Source organism: Malania oleifera, chromosome 10 (genome assembly GCF_029873635.1).
Source record: "Malania oleifera isolate guangnan ecotype guangnan chromosome 10, ASM2987363v1, whole genome shotgun sequence".
Taxonomy (NCBI): Eukaryota; Viridiplantae; Streptophyta; class Magnoliopsida; order Santalales; family Ximeniaceae; genus Malania; species Malania oleifera.
Genome location: NC_080426.1, coordinates 19,046,263 through 19,068,700, shown reverse-complemented (window position 1 = coordinate 19,068,700; position 22,438 = coordinate 19,046,263). Strand labels below are relative to the sequence as shown.

At 35.3% G+C, this 22,438-nt stretch overlaps 1 protein-coding gene across 3 annotated transcripts in view; it reads left to right on the top strand.

Annotated features, from left to right (window-relative positions):
• The window catches only part of LOC131165598 (phosphatidylinositol-3-phosphatase myotubularin-1), a 104,561-nt gene that overhangs the window by 29,580 nt on the left and 52,543 nt on the right, over nt 1-22,438 (top strand). For all 3 annotated transcript variants that reach the window (XM_058123532.1, XM_058123531.1, XM_058123533.1), the window contains exons 6-10: nt 4,748-4,797; nt 11,264-11,553; nt 11,641-11,714; nt 11,798-11,861; nt 12,055-12,120. In XM_058123532.1, coding sequence (XP_057979515.1) covers nt 4,748-4,797; nt 11,264-11,553; nt 11,641-11,714; nt 11,798-11,861; nt 12,055-12,120 — 544 coding nt within the window. The remainder of the gene's footprint in view (nt 1-4,747; nt 4,798-11,263; nt 11,554-11,640; nt 11,715-11,797; nt 11,862-12,054; nt 12,121-22,438) is intronic.

Here is a 22,438-nt window from a genome sequence, read left to right as displayed (position 1 = left end):
CTTAGGTTTAGCTGATTGGGAACACAAAGCTGTAGTGCTGTCCAGAAAGTCCTTCCTTGACCAATGTCAGATCACTATCTCGTACGGTTAGATGTTAAAAAGAGGGTGGGAGGGAATGTAAGAGAGTTCCAATCCTGTTTTGTTGAGAATATGTTGTTTAAAGTGGAGGAATGTTTTATGGAAAGTGGTGGTCAACATGATGAATTTAGTGGGACTTACATGATGCCAAAGAGAGGAATAATTTTGCACACTTTTTGTACTTAGGTCTTGCCCTAGCGCATGTAATGACTCCCAACTTCAATTTTTTCACTCCAAGTCTTGCTCTAGTGCATATGATGGCCCTAGCTCTTAGTGATTCAAAAACAAAAACTAGATCATCTGTAAGAGTTTTGAACTTAATCTGCCTTGGATGGTTTCAAAAACAAAGACTGGATCATTTGTAGGGATTATGAACACCCTACCTCCAATGGCTTCAAAAACAAAGACTAGATCATCGGTAAAGATTTTGCATTTAGGAAGGGTTCGATTAGGGAGCGGGGATTCGACTTCCCCTGGGGAGAGGGTACTACAAAAGGAAGTTGATCATGGATTATCAATAAGCCTAAATTTTATTTTTCCCGGGTTGATGCTCGAGTGGTTAATGGGGACGGATTGTAAATTCGTTGGCAATATGTCTATGCTGGTTCAAATCCAGCTCGGCCCAATAATTCGCCAATCCGTCAAGAGATAACATAATCCATTTGTCCTCATAAATGCTTGATAGAGAGAAATAAAAAACGAGTCAAATTTTCTGCTATATCCCTACCTCTATTTATTTATATTTTATATTTATTTTTTGTTCGCACAGATTCCGATCTTGCTAATGAATGATCTAGATTCATATCGAGATCTGTACGTATAAAGTCAAGGAAAAAGTGGAAAAAGTAAAGAAAAAAAATTCCTTTTTTTTTTTTTCCATTGAAAGATTGATTATTAAGGGATTTCAACCAAGGATCACTTCAAATGACCCATGCTATGAATGCATGCATAGAGATGATGCTTCCTGAAGCTCTTACTTCTGCTTTTCAAATAAAAGAAATCCCCTGTGTGGAAACGGAAGCTAGTATATGTGTAGTGGATGGGCATGCAAGCTTCACAGTGAGTTTGAAACTAAAGGGCCTTAAAACTAAAATTTAGAAGTGGAGTTGGGAAGTTTCTCTGACTTGAAAGTCAGACAAAGAGAACTTTTTAAGGGGGGGGGGGGTGTTCAGTTCGCAGCATAAAATATATTCCCATGGAATGACATTCCTAGGAATCTCATTCCTTGGAGTGGGATGCCCACCTTATGGGAATATATTTGTTTGGTTTGCTTTGCAGGGTTTGGAGGAACATACTTGTGATTCCCATGTCAAAATTTAGTTGAAGATGGGAATCCTAGCAGGCATTTCAAGAAGATGAGATCCTTGACATGTAAACCCCAATATATGAAAAAAAATTATATTTTCAAGACAAAAACTTACTAAGAACTTGTACTTAAATAATTCCATGTCATAAAATTCTTAACAATCATAAGTTTAAAATATCAACACTTGAATAATCCAATTAGCTGAAATAATTAAGGTAATATGGTGTCAAAAAATTAATAATTAAATTAAAATTTTAAAACACAATAATACTATTACTTTCATTTTATTTATAATTATTATTTTAAATATAATAATAGAGTGAAATTTGTTAGATTATAGGCGCGTTGTTTTCTAACTCGCTAAAATAACAACAGGCATTTTGGTCCAAAAAGTAGAATTCCCATGGGAATGAGATTCCCACGAAACATACCCATGGCGGAGGATGGGAATGGGATGCTCATGTTTTGTGAAAAATTTTCATCCCTAGGAATGTTCAGATGCTTGCCACGTTGGATTCCTATGCCCAAACAAATGTGGGAACGTGAGACATCACATTCCTAGGAATCTTGAATAATACGACAAACCTAATGCCTCTTGAAGGAAAATTAGTATCTTGAGAGAAGGAATTTGAGTGGGTCTCCTTTGGGGAAAGAGAAGATTTTTTTTTTTGGAAAGGAAGACCTTGCTAACGTGATTGAGATGGAGGAAATTTTTGTAGACAGAAATCTAGAGCTTTACGGCTCAACAAAGGGTTACAGAAACAAAGTTTTTTCATAGGTTATACACAGTAAATATAACTTCATTGACAAAGTAGAGGTGAATGAAAAAGTTCTTGTAGAGGAAAAGGACGTGAAAGAGGCCATTTGTAATTTTTATAGAGAGCTTTATAGGGAATCAGTAAGGCAGAGAGCTTCAGTTGAGTGTATGGATTTTGTCAACATTAGGGAAGAGTTTCTAGCTGGTTGGAAAGGCTTTCTATCAAAGAAGAGGTGTTGGAAGCGCTAAGGAGTATTGTGGGATAAAGTGCTAGGCCTTGTTGGATTCACAATAGCTTTCCTTCAAGAGGATTGAGGATGGTTACAGGAAGATCTTCTTAATGTTTTTGCTGATTCCAAATGGAAAAATGTGGGAGTTTTGTTAATTATCTCTTTTGAAATTGCAAAGGAGAATCTATCCTCTCTTGGCATGACTATTGGTGCAGACATTCGCATTTGGCAAGAATAGTGAGCTCTTTTCTGCATATTTCAGATAATGGGATTTTGTGGGATGCTCCAAAGGGCCCAGGATGGAGAACTCGAAATGTTCTACGACTTTTTTGATTGATTGTATAATTCTGCTATCTTTGGAGAAGGGGAAGAAGATGGTATGAACTGGAAAAAAAAAGTTGTAGTTATTTAGATGAAATCGTTCTTCTGAATTATTGATTTCGGACAAAGCTTTGGTGAACTGTGATGTGCTTTGGCAGTGAATGAGTCACATTCTCATTTTTTTTTCCCCTGGCATTGTTCAGTGGCTTGGTGCTTATGGAATAAGTTATTTGACCTTTTTTGGTGAGTGTTGGGTGTATCTGTGCTCTTTGGATATTTTTTTGTTGACTCCTTTCATAGTCTTTGGGAGTTGTAAGGACCAGGCAGATTGCAGTTTTTTGTGATTTATGCAGTGTTTTGGGGCATATGATTGGGAGATGAACTGAGGAATGCTTGTACTTTTAGTTGTTTCTCTGTTCTTTTGCAGTTTTTTTTTTATTTATGCTGTGTTTTGGGGGATATGATTGGAGATGAACTGAGGAATGCTTGTACTTTTAGTTGTTGCTCTGTTCTTTTAAGTTTTTTTTGGGACAATTTCGTTCCTTGCTCCTCTGTGGGTCTTGAGTTTCTTGCTGTATTCTAATTTTTTCCCTTTTCTCTCTTTCGTGGCCCTTAGGATGATTAAGATATGTTATCCACCTTTCTGTATTTTAATTAACTATCGTTTCTTTACTAAGTTACCTTTTTCTATTAAAAAACTATTGAATTAAATTCATTGAATCAAATCATGTTGTTTGGATGAGCCTATCAAATTTGATGGATTTTTTGGAGCAATAGTCATGTTGGTGTTGGAGGATGGAGTAATGTGGTTCGTTATGTTGGATTTGATTTGGTGGCTGATGGTAGATTTTTTTTTTTCCAGTATTACAATGTGTGGTGGATGGTTTGTTAGCATTTGGTGGGTGGTTGTCTACTTGGTTGTGGTCTTGCAGTACTTGTGTTAACTATAGTATCAATGGCATTAGAGTGGTTGTGGTGGTTGTGATATTTGTTGTGTTAGTGGTAAACTGATGTTATTGATGGTAGATAGGCCAAAGGTAAATGCAGTGATGGGAGTAGATTGTATTAATGGCATCACTCAGCAGTGGTGGCAGTGTCAGGGTATTTGTAGTAGTGGTGTGGTGATTATAGGAATAGTGGTGTGATGGAGGACAAAGCTAATGTGGCCTGGTGGAGGTGGTGGCATTGTTTGTGGTGTGATTTTGCCAGTGAAAAATTACGGCAAATCCCTTTTATTTAGTATTATATAAGCAAATAGCCGCTAGTACTCTAATATTGGACATCATTTTGAGGAAGAAATAGTCTTTTGTAATTTATGGTTAATTTTTAACCATAGAGTGATGACTTATTTTTTCAAGAATGATTTTTTAGTTATTAAATTTAGAATATAATTTTACATAGATTAATGTTCATAGGTTGGTTACGTATTTATCAATATATTAAGTTTCTACTTAATAGGAAAAAAGGAACTCTCATGGATTGAAAAATCCTCTTTATTGTAACTCCCTTTGTTTTTACACATTGATGCTATTTAAAGTTACTGTAGATCCTTTTATTGCTTAAATACGCAATGGTGATGCTGAGTTTGAAAATTTTTTTTTTTCCATTTTTGATAAGTAAAAGATTGATACATGCATGAAGCGAGTGCAACCAACATAAACATATGGTATTCAAAAACTCGAAGTCTGAACAAAGCTACATAAATACAAAACAATAGATCTACAAAATCCAAGAATGTCCTAGCAGAAAGGTTGCAGCTTCCTCTAGCCATTAGTGTTTTCTAGAGCCAACCTTGTTTAGGCTTATCAAAACAGGACTCCATCACTTCAAGTTTTGACGATCCCTCTCCTGCGCAAGGACCACATGATGGCATGGGGAGCTCCATCCTGAAGTTTACTATTTCTTTTCATCTTTCCCTAAATATTGACTTATTTATTTATTGTGACCTAAGAGTTTGGTTGATTATATGTTTAACATATGGATTGATAATTTCTCTAGTTTATTCATCATCTTTGATGTGTGAAGATAGTGATGGACGTAATGTTTATAATGCAGGCAAAGATATGAGAATTATTGTCTTTGGTTTTCGCCCTAGAACAAAGCAGGTAACTTTTAACTTGACAATTGATTTCCATACTTGACTGTTTCAATGGAACACTATTGTGAGGAAAATCTTTGTTTTTGTTTTTTGTTTTTTTTGTTTTCCCTTTGTTTTCATTACCCATTATGAAATTCTCTTACTCAGGCGTTTCTTTACTTGTACTTCTAGTTAATCTTTGTTTATTAGAGCATACTAAGGAAGCATTTCAAATCTGATTTCTCATTCCCCTCTTCAATTTCTCTCTGTTCCCTTCTCTGCCTTTTGTTCATTAATTAAATTCATGTTTTCTTTGATATTATCTGTAAAACACCGACTTTCCAAGCAGGTAGAAGTGTCTGTGTCCGACATGGACATGGTCCTGACATGTGTCAGACACTCAACTTGAAGTGTGCAACACTTTTGGGGACATGGCTGCTGGTATTAAAATAATAAATTCTCAAAGTAATATATTGAAATTTTGAATTTATCAAAATAAAGGAAAAGTTTATCAAGTTGTCATTTTTAATTTCAGAATTCAAACTTTTCTCATAATTGCGTACCTTTCTGTCTTCCAATAGACAACCTACAGCAGCTTCAAGTTTCAGGCCTGCAATCATGTTACATATTTGTATATTTTTTAATTTATTTTTTTTCCCTGCATCTGCTGGTAGTTGTCTATTGGAAACCTGCAAAAGCAACTTTGCATCTGCAAGCCTGAAATTGAAAGAAGGCTGCAACTCTGCAAATGTGCAAATCTGCAGGCTGCAACTCTTCAAAATAGCTTATTATGAATTATATTTATGAAAAATTTATGGTTGTTACAAATTAAATGATGTTTGATTTTTTCTCAAATGGGCCATAATTGGACAAAGAGAACTTTTAAATTATTGGTGTTCTTGCCATGTCATGTTCTATTTTTTTTAAGACTTGACATGTTGACGTGCCCCAGACTCATATTGTGTTGGGTACCGATGTCTGTGTGCTTCGTAGGATATTCTGTGTGTGTGTGTATATATATATATATTATATGTATGTATGTATGTATATGTATATATACTATATAGATAGATAGGTAGATAGATATATTTAAAAGGGGGCTGTCACCAATTGCAGCAATGGGAACGAATTGCAGAAACTGCCCTTGGATTCATATTTGGAAGACAGCAGCCCCTTCAAAGGTTGCCTTTCTTGTCTGTGAGGCAACACAGAAAAATTTTAACCCTGGATCACTTGCAGAAAAGGGCGCTGACTGTTCCCAATAGACCTTTTTTTTTCTTGTATGGCTGATGCTGAATCAGTCAACCACATCCTTCTTCATTGTCCCTGGAAAGGAAATTTTTGGAACATGGCTCCTTGATCGGACGTCAGTGGGTCACTTCCAATTCTGTGGGAGGGGAGCTTTGGGCTTGGAAAGGCATTAGAACCACCAAGGACAAGCGAAAGGCTTTGAGTCTCATTCCTGTTGTCATCTTTTGGTAAGCTTGGAAAGAAAGGAATAGGAAAGCCTTCGAAGATTCAATTACTCCGCTTCAGATTTGCAAAGAGCAATAAGTCGCTGATGTTTCCAGCTGGCACAGTAGGCAAATTGTGAATGATTGTAGTGTAATTCTTGATTTGTGTGACACCCTGCAGGGTGGTTGAATGCTTGTACCCTGGTTTGGCATCCCCATGATGCCCAGCTAATAATAGTTCTTTTTATTGATAAAAAAAATTCAAAAACAGAAAAGTTTATTTAGAGAACAAAGAGTTTGCAAGGAGGACTGGAAAACCTCCTAAACAAAGAAAAAAATAAAAGGAAAAATTCAAAAAAGAAAAGAAAATAAAAAATACTTACAGAAGATCAAACTAACCAATTCAACCAATTATGCTGAAGATCAGATAAAACTGAACACTCAAAACAACCAGAAGATAAGTTTAGATGAATATAGGGATGCGAAACATACAATCGTGATTTGTACCCCTAATCAAATCAGTAGGCATATAAAGATTGTGAAACATGCAAGCATTTGTTCAAGCCTTTCCACTGTAGAACAACAAAAAACATGCACCACCATAATCTTCTTGCTTCCTTACACCTATCAAAGCCTCCGAAGAACTAGGGAACACCCAATACCCACTGAATGAACAAAAGCATTTGTTCCAAATTCCCAGCAACAACGAAGTGAAACACTTGAGCATGAGACTCACCACTGGCATAGCACATCACTGGTCACACAAACATCACAAGACAAAGCTTTGTGAGGCCATCTAATTCATAACAAATTGTTGGTGTTAGATCTATTAAGAATGACCATACACACAAGCCTTAACCTTAAAGGGAAGTTTAGGCTTTGTTCACTTGTGAAAAAGGGTTTTCTTTTCCATTTCCATTTCTTCAAATAATTATAAAAATTCCACGTTGTTCCAAATTTATATCAGAATGTCAGGAAACTTTTTCTTTTTCCTTTTTCTCCTAGGATACATCCCAATGGTTAAAGCTTGGGACCTCTATGTTGGTGGTCCTAGGTTCAAATCCTATAGGAGTGGAAAGGGCATGGCATGGGAGATGGGTTGCCTGTTTTGTAGCCCAGGCCAGTGTGAGCTTACAATTGACCTATATAAATCTTGAAAAACTGAAAAACAAGGTTGCATTATGTAATTTGGAAATCTGGAAATATAAAATGAAAACTGTTTTCGACAACTAAACAGCCCCGTAGCTTACCACAAACTAGTAGCTAGAGGGAAGGAACTAGAGGGAGGAATCAAATAGAAATACAAAGATTTATAGGAGAACTCTCTTGAAGTATCCAAAGTAAAATTCCTGACATCCCCTTTCTTATGAAAATGAAAATCTCAGGAAACACAAGCATCATCAATAATCAGAAAAGAAGCATGAGCTTTTACACACAAAGAAATGCGAAAAAAGTGAAGGAAGAGCTACATGAAAACAATGCTCCCCTACCTGAAGATCCTCCCAGAAATGAACTTGAGAACTATCCTTTGCTTTAAAATTAATGCATTGAATTAAAATGGGTGAAATCTATGAGATAAATTTCTGTGCTTTCATAAGAAACTCTACTTCCACCATTAGCAGCATCCTACCCGTTTGCTTGCAAATCTAAACTCTTGATAATGTTTTGCCTAAGAGAGTTAACTTCCAATTGAATACACGACAAGTCCGTACGACTTACAAGGACAATGTTTCTAGACCTCAAATTCTTGAGAACCTAGGCCCCTTTATCCTTAGACCTATGAACAACCTCCCAGCTCACTAGATGGTCCCATCTCTCGCCTAATCCAACCAAAGAAATTCCCTCATAATCCTCTCCAACCTAGCTGCCACCCCCACAAATATTCCCTTACTAAATATTCACAGTATGTTTTTCTTGATCAAGGAAAAGAGAGTTAAAAATGTAATTTCAGTTAATTCAAACTGATCCAGTGTAGTACTTGCCACCATAGAACTCTTTGGCATATAGAGGTAAGTGATTGGGAAGAAGGGATAATATTTAAAGGTTTTTGGGTAGTTCAATAAACATTGTTGTCTCACCATCTAACTACTTGCTTTTACGTCAAGTGGCAACTTTGTTTCCAGGAGATCCCGGGGTCAAGTCATGTTTGTTATGCTATTTCTGTTTATGTTTGTGCATCTGGCTACCAATTCAAGTTTGTTTGCCTCTTCAAGTGTGAGAACAGGGTTGCATGTGAGGGAGTGCTGGATAGCTTGGTATACATCATTTGTCCATCACCTAATGGCCTTTGCTTTTAGGTTAAGTGGTGACTTTAACAAATTTGAGTTGACATCAGTAGAACATGCCCTTGCCTCTAGTGTATTTTCTTATGAAATTGTATATATGTTTTAAGCTATCCAAAGCAGGAACAGCCTAGCTGTAACCTAAACCAAACAATGCCATTGAGTTCTGGTTGGTTCAGCTCCCAGGTTGACTACTCCTAGGCTGTATATAAAAAGGTCCGCAAAGTTGAGGCAAGAGCTAGTGAAAAATTACTAATGTAACAAGTACATAAGCTTCGTGCGCCATATTTATGGGGTGGGCATGACATATGTTGCTTATCTCTACATTTTCAGAGACTTTTCATGACTTGGATCTGCACCACTTCAGTTTGGGGAGCAATGCCCTTGCTATTGGGGGTCAAGGCTTACCCTCAAATAGCAAAATAACTAATAACTTATTTTACTGTTTTAGGTTGGGATAATTTTATATTTGGAATCATCTGAGATTAATCTACTGTTCTAGTTTGGGAACACATTTCAGATTATATCATTTAGATTGTGGATTATCATTGTTTTTTTCAATCAGGGAAAAAAAAAAAAACTAATGGAAGGCACCAAGGGGGTGCCACCCTAGTACAAAAAGTGTCAAAAAAAAAAAATACTCGTAATTAAGGCCTTAAGTTTTGATTTTGGCTGAATTTTCAAGGCTTCAAAAGTATGGAAATTTCGATGTCAACATCAATTTTGATATTGATTTTAAAAAATGATGGAAATATGCAGCAAAACATGGACTTCTTTTATGAAACATTAGGAACTATTAGTAGACATAAATGGTCAAATAAAAGGTTGTGGCTAATATCTAAGTTTCATTGTTCATATAATTTTAAATTTAGCCATTCATATCTTTCTTACAACTATCTTTAGTTTAAATAAGAAAGATAAAAAAAGATTTTCAATTTGGCTTTTGAATCTCAAATTTGAGTTTCACTGAAATTTCATTCTATGGTTAAATTTTTGACAACTTTCCTTGAAATTTCAAGATTGTGATATAATTTGGATGATTCATGGAAATTTCGATGGGAAGTTTGTAAAAGGGAAATTAATTGGCATTTCAATTTTGAGGGTGGTGGAAAGCTAAAATTTTGCTTGAACAATTTGGTGGAAATTTAAGGCCATGCCCATAATACAGAATGTAAAAAAAATTGAGTACAGTATAGGAATCTATCATATGCAGTCGACCATGCCAATTAGTAAATAGTGCTAGTCCATCTGTCTTTGATTGCATTCTGTGGTGTACATTCCAAAAAATGGTAAGGAAATCAGAGTCAGCTGTATTTTTTTCTTTGCTTGACTGAAACCCTTTCTGAGCCCAGATCCCAAACAATGATAGGGAAAGTGTGACAGTTATTGCTGATTGTATTTGTTTTACGACCTTCTTTTAATGTTAATGTATCCCGATAGATTAATCAGGCCCAATAAAGAAAAAATAGTTAGTATACATTTTAGTAACTTTATTATGTTTTCCTCTTCTAGGCACTCTTGAGATTTTTGGGTTTTGAGGCTTGGTCTGAGACGAAGTAATCACTTCATTGAATTGAAACCTTTTTTTTTTGTGTATTTTGTGGCATATTATTTTAATATTGTGACTTTTAACTTGAAGATGTTAAAGTTCCTAACTCTCAACTTTTAAATATTATTATTTTTTTATATTATTCTTCCATTTTGACAGTTCATGTTACTAAGTGCTATATATTATGCAGAGAGTAGGTACAAAGCATGCATGTATCCCCATATGTTGTGATTTTTATCTTATCACATGTAGTTTTTCTTTGCTCGTTTTTTATTTTGTTGTGTTTGCTCATATCTTGGTAAATGGTAGTAATTCAATCACTCTTAGTTTACCAAATAGAGTACCACTGTCAATGCTCTTTTGGAGGACATCTTGTTCTCCTTGTATTGCACTTTGCTTTTTTCTGTTAATATATCTTTTCTCATCCAATTTTTTTTTTTTTATTGTGCTTTCTCATGTTCTACATTTCTACCAATCTTAATCTATTTAATATACATTTTTTTTTGTAAGTTTTTAAGGAAATAATTTATGCTTCGCTGAATAAAAGGATGCAATTATTTTTGTTAATGTTTCACACATATTGTAAACTATTGTTCAATTATTTGAAAGGATGTATTTGTCCTATGTTTTAGGAGTAGGGGAGTTGCCCATATCTGTTCTCATATTGTGTGTTTGCATCGTTTATTTGGAATGACTTGTTTGGACTGCTTGGTGACAATTGGATTATTCATCTTTGGATGCTTCCTGAGCTGTTAATTTTAGAGGTTTTGGAAGGGGGAAGGAGAGACAAGCTTTGTGTGGATGTATTGTTCTTGTGATTATTGGATGTATTTGGCTAGGAATTCTAGAAATTTTAAGGGTGTTACATCCCTTTATTTGGTTTGGTGCAGAGTTGTTTTTCTTGCATCACTTTGGTGTTCTGCAGTATCCTTAAAACAAAAAAAAAAAGCAAAATCTCTAGAAGATGGCAGATAAATTGGATTGCTTTGCTTCACTAGAGATGTATTGTAGATTTTTTTTTTTTTTTTTCCATTTGGTCTATTCATTGACTTAGTGGAGATTGGAGGATGCCTTGTTCTTTGTGTGGTCTTTCTTTTCTTTTGCTGTACCTATGTTCTTTTCTCTTTCGAATGAAATTCTTTGTTTATCTAAAAAAATTAAATAAATGAAATACAGTAAGACATGTTGTAAATAACTTGTAAATTGCAGAGACGTGCAGTATATGATGCATTAATGAGGTGTACAAGGCCTGCAAACATTTGGGATCTATATGCTTTTACTTGTGGTCCTTCTAAATTTGCTAACACCAACCCGAAGGTGCGATTACTGAATGAGTATTTTCGGCTTCTTGGGAAAGGATCCTATCATGCTTCAATTAGTACCATTGAAGATGGATCGTTCACATTGTTTAATGAGTTCTGGAGAATAACTGATGTGAACTCTAACTATACAATGTGCCCGACTTATCCATTTGCCTTGATAGTTCCCAAAAGCATCAGGTAAGGCATAATACTTGATTATTTCTGCTCTCAACCAGTATGAGGAATGCTTCTATTTTAATTAATTCGTGATGTGACTGATGCTAGTGATGAAGAAGTATTACAGGCTTCCACCTTCCGTGCAAGGTGTCGATTGCCTGTAGTTTCATGGTGTCATCCAGGTATACTTCTAGTTTCATTTTTAATTATCTCTTTTGACTGTTGGTCTTTTAAATAATATCTTTAATGGTGTCATGAATTATAGGAACTGGAGCAGTTCTTGCACGCTCATCCCAACCCTTAGTTGGTCTTATGATGAATATGAGGAGGTTATTCCCCGTCCTCCTTTTCTTCTATTCTTACATAATGCAGAATAATGAGTTGATTTGCTTCTGTCTCTACTACTATACTACTACTACTACTACTACTAATAATGATAATATTAGGCTTATTTTTTCAAATGTTTTTTTCTCGGTTTGCATTGTGATGGAATTAGTGATCTATATCTATGCATGTGTACAGCAATGCTGATGAAAAGCTCGTTGCTGCCCTCTGCACTCAACTTTCTGGTCCAAGGGGGGCACGGAGGTAGACCTTTGTTTCCTCTTTCGTTTTTCAGCACTTTCATCTATATCATAGAGTTGCTTGTATTATTTTGTTCCTTAAATATTATGATTTTTTAATTTTTTCTTTTTTTATTATCAAATTTAAAATTGTATCTCCTTATTAGTATTCTTCTGATATTCTTTATTATGTATTTCTGAGCAATTATTTGAAATGCTATTTTGTATCTGTTTTCTTCTGGATCTGAAATCTTAAATGATGATGTTAATTCTAAATGCATATGTAATCTGGAGAAAGCTCAACATGCGGTAACATTGGAAGGCTTATATTGATGAAGAGCACACTCTCTAACTTTCCCACATATTTATGTCCCTCTTTATTATCCCAGAGAAGATTGCTAATGGGGCTGGAGAAGATTCTCTAGTATTTTTTATAGGTGAGTTTTGCTGAAGGGCAAACATTTCATCTGTTTAGGTGGAAAACAGTTTGTTCACCCATCAGACATGAGAGACTGGTGTTGGAATTGGTGTATTCCCAAGAAGTGGGGTGAATTGGGTATTTAAAAATTTATGCCTAGGTTGAATTTGAATCCACAAACAGTAATACGCAACCTACGGTCTTTCTATGTAAACAGAAATACACTAATATAAAACTGAGCAAATGATCAATACAAATATAGCAAAGCTCAGTATTCCGCAAATAAATATGTATGTAGATATTTATAGCAATTAAAACATTCACAGCAGTTCAAGTACTAGCATACATGTGCGGAATTGAAAGTGCGGAAATTAAATAGAGAGCCGACACAAAATATGTTATTGGGGTTCGGCCAATACTGCCTACGTCCCTGCCTCAAGCTCACAAGTAAGATGATTCCACTAATTGCTCGTTTATGGGTGGAGCGACACCGATTATACCTCCCTCTCCTTATTGGGCAAGGGAATACCCCAGGTCAAAGTTACAGGGCTGACCCCAACCTTTCCAATACCTTAATAGGATGGTGCACCTAGTTCTCTTAACCGGGTCTGAACCAGTCCGGTGCTCTCCTAACCGAGTCAGTGCAATTCGGAACTATTCACAGGGCTAGTCTCTCTCTTCTGGCCACACGTCGGGAATACAACAATTAAATATTTTTGTACAGGGAAATTGCTTCTAACAAAAGTTGATGTGTACATCATATGCACAAATACACTCACGTATGATGTGAAATCAAGCTCAATGTGAGAATGTGATTTTGTCAAAATGACTTATGCAATCTTTGAGTTAGATGTATATGATAAAGCACTTCAAAGATGCAAACCTTAATAAAAAATTTCTCCCAAAAATATTTTTCAAATGAAGTGTAGGAGGACCTAGAATTTTGCACTCAAATTAATATATGCCCAAATAATAATAAATGATCTTTGATAAAAAAATGTGCAAAGTATACTTCAAAGATCTTCAAATTCTCAAAAGCAATCTCCATAAATATTTTTCAAAATGAAATATAGGAGATTTTAGAGCTAGGGCCAAAAACAAATTCTTGCAACAAAGGCAAGATAAGCTTTATAAATCTTGCAATAGAAATGCTAAAGATTCACAAGTTAGAAAAATATTTCTCCCAAGATATTTATCAAAGAAATATGTTTATCAAAGAAATATATGGAGAAACTCAACTTATACTCTCAAGGAATGATTTCAAAAAATAAGAGCAAATGAGAGTAAATGATATTTGTTGTGAAAAACAAATGCCCAAATAAATTTGTTCTTGGAAAGATTTTCAATGTAATGAGTATGGGAGAGTATAAAGGAATGAAAAAAAAACAAAAATATTTTCAGAGGATTTGCAATCTAGTCTCTTGTTAAAATTTTAGTAATGAGGGGGTATGTATAAACTCCTAAGAAATCTGACCGTTAGGGACATATTATGGATTTTTAGAAATGTTTAATTAAAAGTTAACCCTAATTACTACGGTAAAAACACGGCAACCCGAGAGGTTCGGTCGACTGTGGCCAATGGCTGGTCAGCTAAGTCAGGCGATTTCCCAGGACTTTGTGGTTTCGGTCACCCGGTGAGAGGTTCGGTCTGCCAAACCTTGAAGTTAGGTCGACCGAGTAGTTTTTTGAACTACAAGTTCAGTCGCTCGGGGATAGTGGAAAAGTCAAGTTCTATGGCTCGGTCGACCGTGGACGATTAGTTCAAAAAGTGGTCGGTGGCCTAAGCCCCAGTCAAACTTTTGACTTTCGGCCAATAATCTGTTCGGTCGACTGAGCTGATAAATTCAAGAGTTATTGTGAAAAGTGTTGGTTCCTAGGGTCAGTCTACAGCCATCCTGAGCTTATCATCCATATTATGCATGCCATGCATTATTACAGACCAAAATATAAAACGGAATGCAATACAATTGAATATAGATGTCTTCTTCTGTCTTGCTCTCCAAATTTCATGGAATACGCTAGGATGTATGATCTTGAGGTCCTTCTGGCTTCCATTTTCCCTTTACCTCATGTGCATGTTAAGATATAGACTTGTTCACACTCTAAATGCACACATGAGATACAGACGCTTTGTCAGCATCAAAATAGGGATCGGACTCAAAAAGTCAACAGCTGGGTTTGAGGAACCTCTCCTTGTTTTAATCTTGCGCTGATTGCCAAGTTCTGTGGATATTTTCCAATTCAAAACAGTGCATTATGAAAGAAGGCTGTTGAGATCAAATATGGTAGTTCCTATGGAGGTTGGTTCTCCAATGAGGTCAGGCTTCTTATGGGGAGTTGGCCTCTGGTAAGGTATAGTGCAAGGCCAAATGGAATTCTCCAAGTTTTTTGGCTTTGAACTTTGGGTGGGTATTGGATAAGGTTTTGACTGGACTTTTGGTGTGGAGATGGAGTTGGCTGGCATGGAGACTATTCCAGGAGTCCTCTATTGTGCAAACATGAATAACCTGGAAGGATGCAATTGGATGGTAGATTTACGGTCAATTCTTTTTAAAACCATTTTTTTTTTAATTTTATAATAGAAGAAAAATTCACTGATAGAATAAGAATATACAGTTATGAGAATAAGACATCTTCTTAACAAAGTTTGGAAAATCCAGATGAAAAACACAAAGGAACAACCTATAGACTAAACAAAAAAAGAGAAAAAATTATCATGAACTAATGCTCAAACCCATTATGCCAATTGCGCTGAATATCAGAAAAGCTCACCCTCTTAAAATTCCCTTGCCCCACACACCATAGAGAAGCCAAACAATGTATCTTTTCCCAAACCAGCAACTGAGTCGACTTCTTCCCTAAAAAAATGCATACATTATGCTCTATCCACAACCCCCAAAAAACTGCAAAAAAAAGCACATTTCCAAAGCGCTGCCCTTTTCCTGTCAAATCCAACAAGTCATTGCCAAAAAATCCTTTGTCTTAGAACTCATTTGCCTAAAATACCAAATGACTGATTCCAAACACCCAAGAATAATCACAATGAATGGACAAATGCAGTGATGATTCTGGACAATTAAAGTAGGGAACACACATGTCTGGAGATATAGCCTTCAAAGGTCTTCTAACCTGAAACAATTTATTGGTATTAATTCTATCAAGCACAACCAACTAGATAAAAAGATTTGCATGAATAAACCCCTGAAGGATCCAGAGATCAAGACTGCCTATACTTCTCTAAAGAAAAGGGATATTTTTCAACAAGAGTAGTGAAAACTAAGGTGTAGTCCCAAGAGGGGGGGTGAATTGAGCTTTAAAAATTTCTTTAAGAATCTTTTTATATTCAACAATCACAAATGTAATGCTTAAGTTTTAATCACTTAGACCTGCTGAAAATCGAATCAAATTTTAAGCCTCTATGAATGTGTATGTCAACTTGATCTTGCAGTAATTTCAATCAACACCCAACCAATGAATTCTCAATGTAATGCTTTCAGCTTTTGAATATTTCAATCCACTCAACAAGATAATCAAAACAAGATTCCCACTATAGAATGAATTCAGTAAAGCTTCCGAGATTCAGCGATTGAATAACTCAAAGTAGAGTTTGATAAAAGCCCTGTGTTAATAGATTTAATGTAGCACAATTGAAATTTCCATCACTCTTCCAAAACTTAGAATTTAAATAAACTTTCAATTAATGAGTCTTGGGTGTTAATCAATTAACGCCCTTATGGTTTCCGCAATAAGTATTGATAAAAAAACGTACTCTCGTTTGGTTTCCACAATCCCAAAGTTAAATAAATTTTTGGTTTATTTAATATCCAATCCACACAGTTTATAGATTTGAAATAAACAACCATGCAATTATATATGTGTTGAAAATTAAAGAGAGTTTAGGGAAAGAGAGTGAGACCGAGTTGTTACGAGGTTCAGCTATACCCGCCTACGTCCTCGCTTTAGGCAACACCACCTAAGGATTCCACTATAACACTCCTTTACGGGTAGGAGCAACCTTACAATCCCTCCTTCAATAGGCTAGAGTACATCTCTCCAAACGATACCCCACGCTTGGTACAATGATTCAACAACCTTGAACTGTCAAGAAAACAAGAACAATTTCTTGCGTACAAGAATTACTCTCAAATAGAGTAGATTAGTACAAAATATAGCACAACTAATCAATACTTCAATGTAAATATCAATGAAGAATAGAATTGAAGCTCAAAGAGTATATCACCGGGATTTTTCTTTGATTGATTCAAAAATCAGAAATTTTGCTTAGAGATCGGTGAACAATAACTCAATAATTCTTAGAAAATCTTAGCAAGTAGATGTGTGCAAGAAGGCTTTTAGAGAGTATGAGCAATATAGGCTTGAAATCATATTTTCAATTCTTGGTATTCAATTTAATTTGTGAAATCATGTATTTATAGAGCTAAAAAGTCATAACTTTGTGTTGCCCAAGTTACTTGGAGTGTTTCTCAAGTTTTTACCAAGTTTGGGGCACAAGCAACTCAATTTGGACACTTTAAAACATTGTTTTAAAACTAGCCGTTACGAAGGTTAGTCGCTTGATATTTGAAAGTCAGCGTATTTTCAAGGTCAGAATAGGGTCAGTTGCCTGAACTCACAGGGATCAGTCGCCTGATCCTATACTGTCTTCCAAATTTAATTCAGCAAAAATTGTCAGTCACCTGACCAGGCAAGGGTTAGTCGCCTGAATAGTTAAAAACACTGTTCTTAAAGTTTGTTTCCAAAAACTCTTGCCAACTTGTTTTGAGACTTTTCAAAGACATTTTCCAGGATTTTCAAAATAAGTTATCTAAGTCCATAATTAACCCTAATGAGCTTCAAAGCATTCGTTTTGATATTTAAATGAAGTACTTACACAAGATTTCCTTAAGACTTTAAAACTTTCTAAACTTGAAGTCTTCATGTATACCTTTGCTTTGAGTCCATCTTGTCTTGAGCTTCAATATCCTTTGAGCTTCCATCAGATTTGTCTGTCTTTGATCCTTTAAGCTTCCTTTTGATCACTTGTTGTTGGAGTATGAGCTTTTAATAATCACTTGTGATCTTGGACTCTTAATACTTGAACTTTTGAACTTCATAGACTTGGTTTCCTGAAACATCATCACTTAAACCACAACATGTTAAATTTACCTTGATTTGTTATCATCAAAATAATATTTGAAAGCCATGTTAGGCCAACAAGTAGCAAAGAGGATTGCTCTCCCATCTCCCTATCATTTAACGATCTACGAAATTGGAAATCGCAAGAAGGCAAGGACCACCTGGATTAACAACAAAAGAAGAAATGGACTCATCTTGCCTTGAGCTTAGGTGAAAAAGGTGTGAAAAGAGGTGGACAAAACTACATTCCCCAACCAAGGATCTTTCCAAAATTGCATATCAGTGTTTTAAAAGGCGTTCTCAGGGCACAGCTCAGTGTGCTTTCAGGAAAAACGCCCCAATGCGTATTTTAAATTGCATAACTCCCTAAATAGGTACACCTTCTGCAGTTGGGCCTATGCCTAAGCCAAAAACTTGCGCCTTTCAAGCTTCAGAGTTTAAGGCATATGCATATTGATCTGTCTCAACCAAAAACTTGCGCCTTTCATGCCTCAGAGATTAAGGCATATGCATAATGATCTTCCCATCAATCTGTTTTTGGAAATATTAAAAAAATATTTTAAGAAATAAAGAAAAGATAGATTAGGGAACAAATTCCCTTTGTTCGGCAAGATTCAGTCCCTCCTGGGCCTCCTCGATGATGGCAGCCCCTTGACGAAGCATCTCTCTCAACAAACCATCACCCTCAATGAAGCAACACCCTCAACGAAACCTTTCTCTAATGAAACTGTGTCGATCTTACTCTCTCAAGACTCCTCCAACACCATTAACTCTTTTGCTGATCACGATTTATAATTTTATCTCTATTCGACGAGTTAGTTGGTGTCTTCGAATCCCTCTCTTGTCTAGCTTCTCGATAGTTTCTCTCTGTCACACACATGGTCCTAAATTTCCACGAAATTGTCGAAATTTCCGTTGAAATTTTCGATTTCTGTCACCCTCAAAATCGAAATGGCAGTCAACTTCTGTCTTGCATAATTTCCGTTGAAATCTCAACAAATCATCCGAAATTTATTGAAACCTCGAAATTTTAGCGAAATTTGTTGAAATTTTAACTATTCAATGAAATTTTGTCGAAATTCAAACGAGTGATTCAAGAGTGAAGTGAAATTTCTATTTTAATTTATTTTATTGAAACAAAAGGTTAACACAAGTGCTTTTGAAATTATATGAAAAAATAAACTTATAGTAATATTTTAATTAACCATTCATGTCTAAATTATCAATATTTGTATAATAAATAATATTTAAATGAATTTCGAATTTCATTTGCATTAACTGAATCTGTTTAATGTACATTATCTTACAAACATGTTTGATACACATACTATTTTACAACTTTTCCACCCTATACAAAACATAGATGTATTTAATTTGTAATATATTAGTCTTAAAACTTATATTATTATATTTGTTAACCATTTCTAAAGTTTCACAAAGAATTCCATGCTTTACTACTAGTTTCTGTTATATTTTCAAATCAAAATCGAAATCGAAATTGACATCGAAATCAAAATTTCCGTCAAAATTTCCGTTCTTTTGGAGCTTCGAAATTTGAGTCAAAATCGAAATTTAAAACCTTGGTCACACATGAACTCGAGTCTTGTCTACGTTAAAAAGTGGTCGCCCACTCCAGTCTAGTAGTCAGTACAAATGATCTTTTCCCCACCCTTTTTTGTGCCCTTCTTTCATTTTCTACTAGGTGTGAACGCCACGTAGCTCTTTGATTATAGGCCATGCCATGGGCATGTGGCTAGTTAATGTATTTCTTATGTTAGATTTTTTTTTCCCATACTATTTTTTAGTTTTGAAATTCAGACAGTAAAATTCATAACCTATTTTAATAAATTTCATATTAATTTTGATATAAATATAATTTATTTTAATATATTTAAAACAAAAATTAAATTCCCAAAAGGCTTATGCCTCAATACCTCGAGGCTTACGCCTCGAGGGGTAAAACACCTCGCTTTATGCCTTCACCTTTTAAAACACTGTTAATTACTACCTCTACCTACCAAGAATTTAATATAGGGAATGTAGAGGGGATAACTCTAAGAGATAGCTTTCCATGGACTTTCTGAAGAACATCTAAATCTCAAATTAGTATCCCACCTATTCCCTTTTGATCTTCACTTACTTTTAACAACCAAATGTCGTAAATAGGAATTCTCTAGCGAAAACCGCCAAAGCCATTTAGCCAAAAGTGTTGTGTGTTTAGACACCAAATTTCCAATACCCAAACCACCCTCCTGTAGTTTTGTTTAGACCTACCCACCACTCCCCAACTAACCAAATGATCCCTACTACTCCCAACCCTCGAACACAAAAAAAAATCCATCATAATCTTCTCAATCTTATTAGCAACCCCCGTCGGAATCTTAAAAATTGAAAGAAAATATAAAGGGATACTATGAAGATAGGCTTGGATGAGAGTAATTCTATGACTAAGAGAAAAAAGAGCACCTTCCACCCATCGAGTCTCTTAGAAACCCTTTCCACAATAGGTTCCCAAAGACTAGCAGATCTAGGGTTACCCCCCCAAGGACCCCAAGATAGGATAGTGGCCATTTCAAAACACTACACCCCACCTCCATAGATAGCTCCCTAACATTCTCAACAGCCATATTGATTGGCGCGATACTGCTCTTACCCATAATAATCTTAAGCCCCAAACCCTTCTCGAAAATGTGTAGGAGACCTAAAATATTCTTAAAGGATGGTTTATGATCCTCTAGAAAAAAGATAGTATCATCAGCAAACTGAAGGTGCGAAACCTAGACCCCTCTCTCCCCACTTTCAAGCCTTTCACTAAACCTTTATCCACTGCCCTATCCACCATCTTGCTCAAAAAATCAGCCCCTAAAACAAACAAAAATGAGGAAAGAGGGTTATACCTTGCCTAATCCTTATCGTAGCCTTAAACCAAGATTTAGACTCACCATTTACTAATACCAAGTCGCTCACACTATTCAAACAACCTCTAATTTAACACTGCCATCTCTCCAAACCCCTTCCTCACAAAGATCTCGTCAAGGAACTTCCAGTTCACTCTATCATAAGCTTTCTCAAAATCCAACTTAGAGATGATACCTTTTTTTTTTTTTTTTCCTTCTCCGAATATCCTCCCAACCTCATTAGCAACCAAAAGGGCACCCACAATTTGCCTACCCCCACAAATTCACTCTTAGCCTTAGAAATAGTCTAATCAAGCACCGTACTCAGCCTATAATCTAATAATTTAGTGATGATTTTATAAACACTGGAAACTAAGCGGCCGTTTCGTATCATTGTCAAAAATTAGAGAAATGAAAATCAGAAACGAAAACCAAAAACCAAAAACTAAAAATCAGCAACCTGTTTGGTTAACATTTATAAAACTAATACAAATTGAAAACTTAATTAAAAAGTGCATTTTTTATCTTTAAATAAAATAATATTATAAAAAAAATTTTTAAAATAATAAAATTACGATAATACACATTAAAAAAAGTAATATAATAAAAATAAAATTTATTATAATTATTTTTCTTAATTGTTCTACTTTCAAAATTTACTTTACAATGAAAATTTTATTGGACATAACAATTGAAAAATAGTAAAGGTATTTTATAATTGGCTTTATTATTGTTTTTTTATTTTATTTTATAAATTTATGTATATTTTTCTTTTAATTATATTTAAATTCATATGATCATTTAATTTTAATTTAGAAGTGTATAAAATGAATACTTTTATCCAAAAAAACTATTTCTGGATATTAAAATTTTTGGCAACAAGTTGTTTTGGCAAACAGCAGAGAACCGACAACAGAAACAGAAAACTGACAAAATAAACGAACGCGTTTTTATAATATGTTTCTTTACTGTGGAGAAATAGAAGCAGAAATCAGAAAACAACAAAGATACCAGACAAACCCTAAGCTAATAGGAATGAAGAAGTTTTCCCTTTTTATTAGTTTGGAGACCACAAGCCTAAACAATGGTTTTTTTGCCTCTAGGAAGCTGCGTGAGGGCCTTCCTTGAGTGTTTGATCTTAGTTAGCTGGTGTTTCACATTTAAGGAAGATGGAAAGATATTTAATCACTGTCCCCTCCACTGAAAAATTGCACGGGAGCTTTGGAGTTTAATCTGGTGCTGGTTTGTGGTTTATTTAGTCATGCCAGCTAGTGTGAAGTCCCTTCTGCAGTGCTGGGCACAGGCGCAGGCTTGGCAGTTAGCAGGAAAATGAAGGTGTGGGATGTTTGTGCCTTTGCATTTGGAGGGAGAGAAATAGTGAGGCTCCAATAGTTAAATATTTTACTCATTCATTCATCATTTATTTTCGATACTAGAATCTTTAACCTGAAACTTCTTTCCTTGGCTTAGTTTTTTGGTATGCATTTCTTTTTTATGCTACTTATAATATATGGCAAGTACATAACAAGGACCATATTACCTTTATTGACTTGCACTAACTCATGCTTACTAGCACAGCAGCAGTATTACTAAATAACTGAAATAACCAGTAAAACACCCCCTTAAGCTGGAGCATAGATACCATATGCTCCTAGCTTGTTACAAATGGATTTAGCATGGGTACCCTTAAGGCTTTAGTGAACAAAACAGTAAATTGGAATTCAGAGTTCACATAAGTGGTTGTCGCGACTTGTGAGCTTTTGCACAAGTTTCTCTTGAACATAGTGACAAGCAACTTCAATGTGTTTCACTGGGTTGGGGCAATATGAATAGCAGCTTGATTAGCACACATCAACTCCATAGGTTGAGGATGTGGAAAATCAAATTCTTCT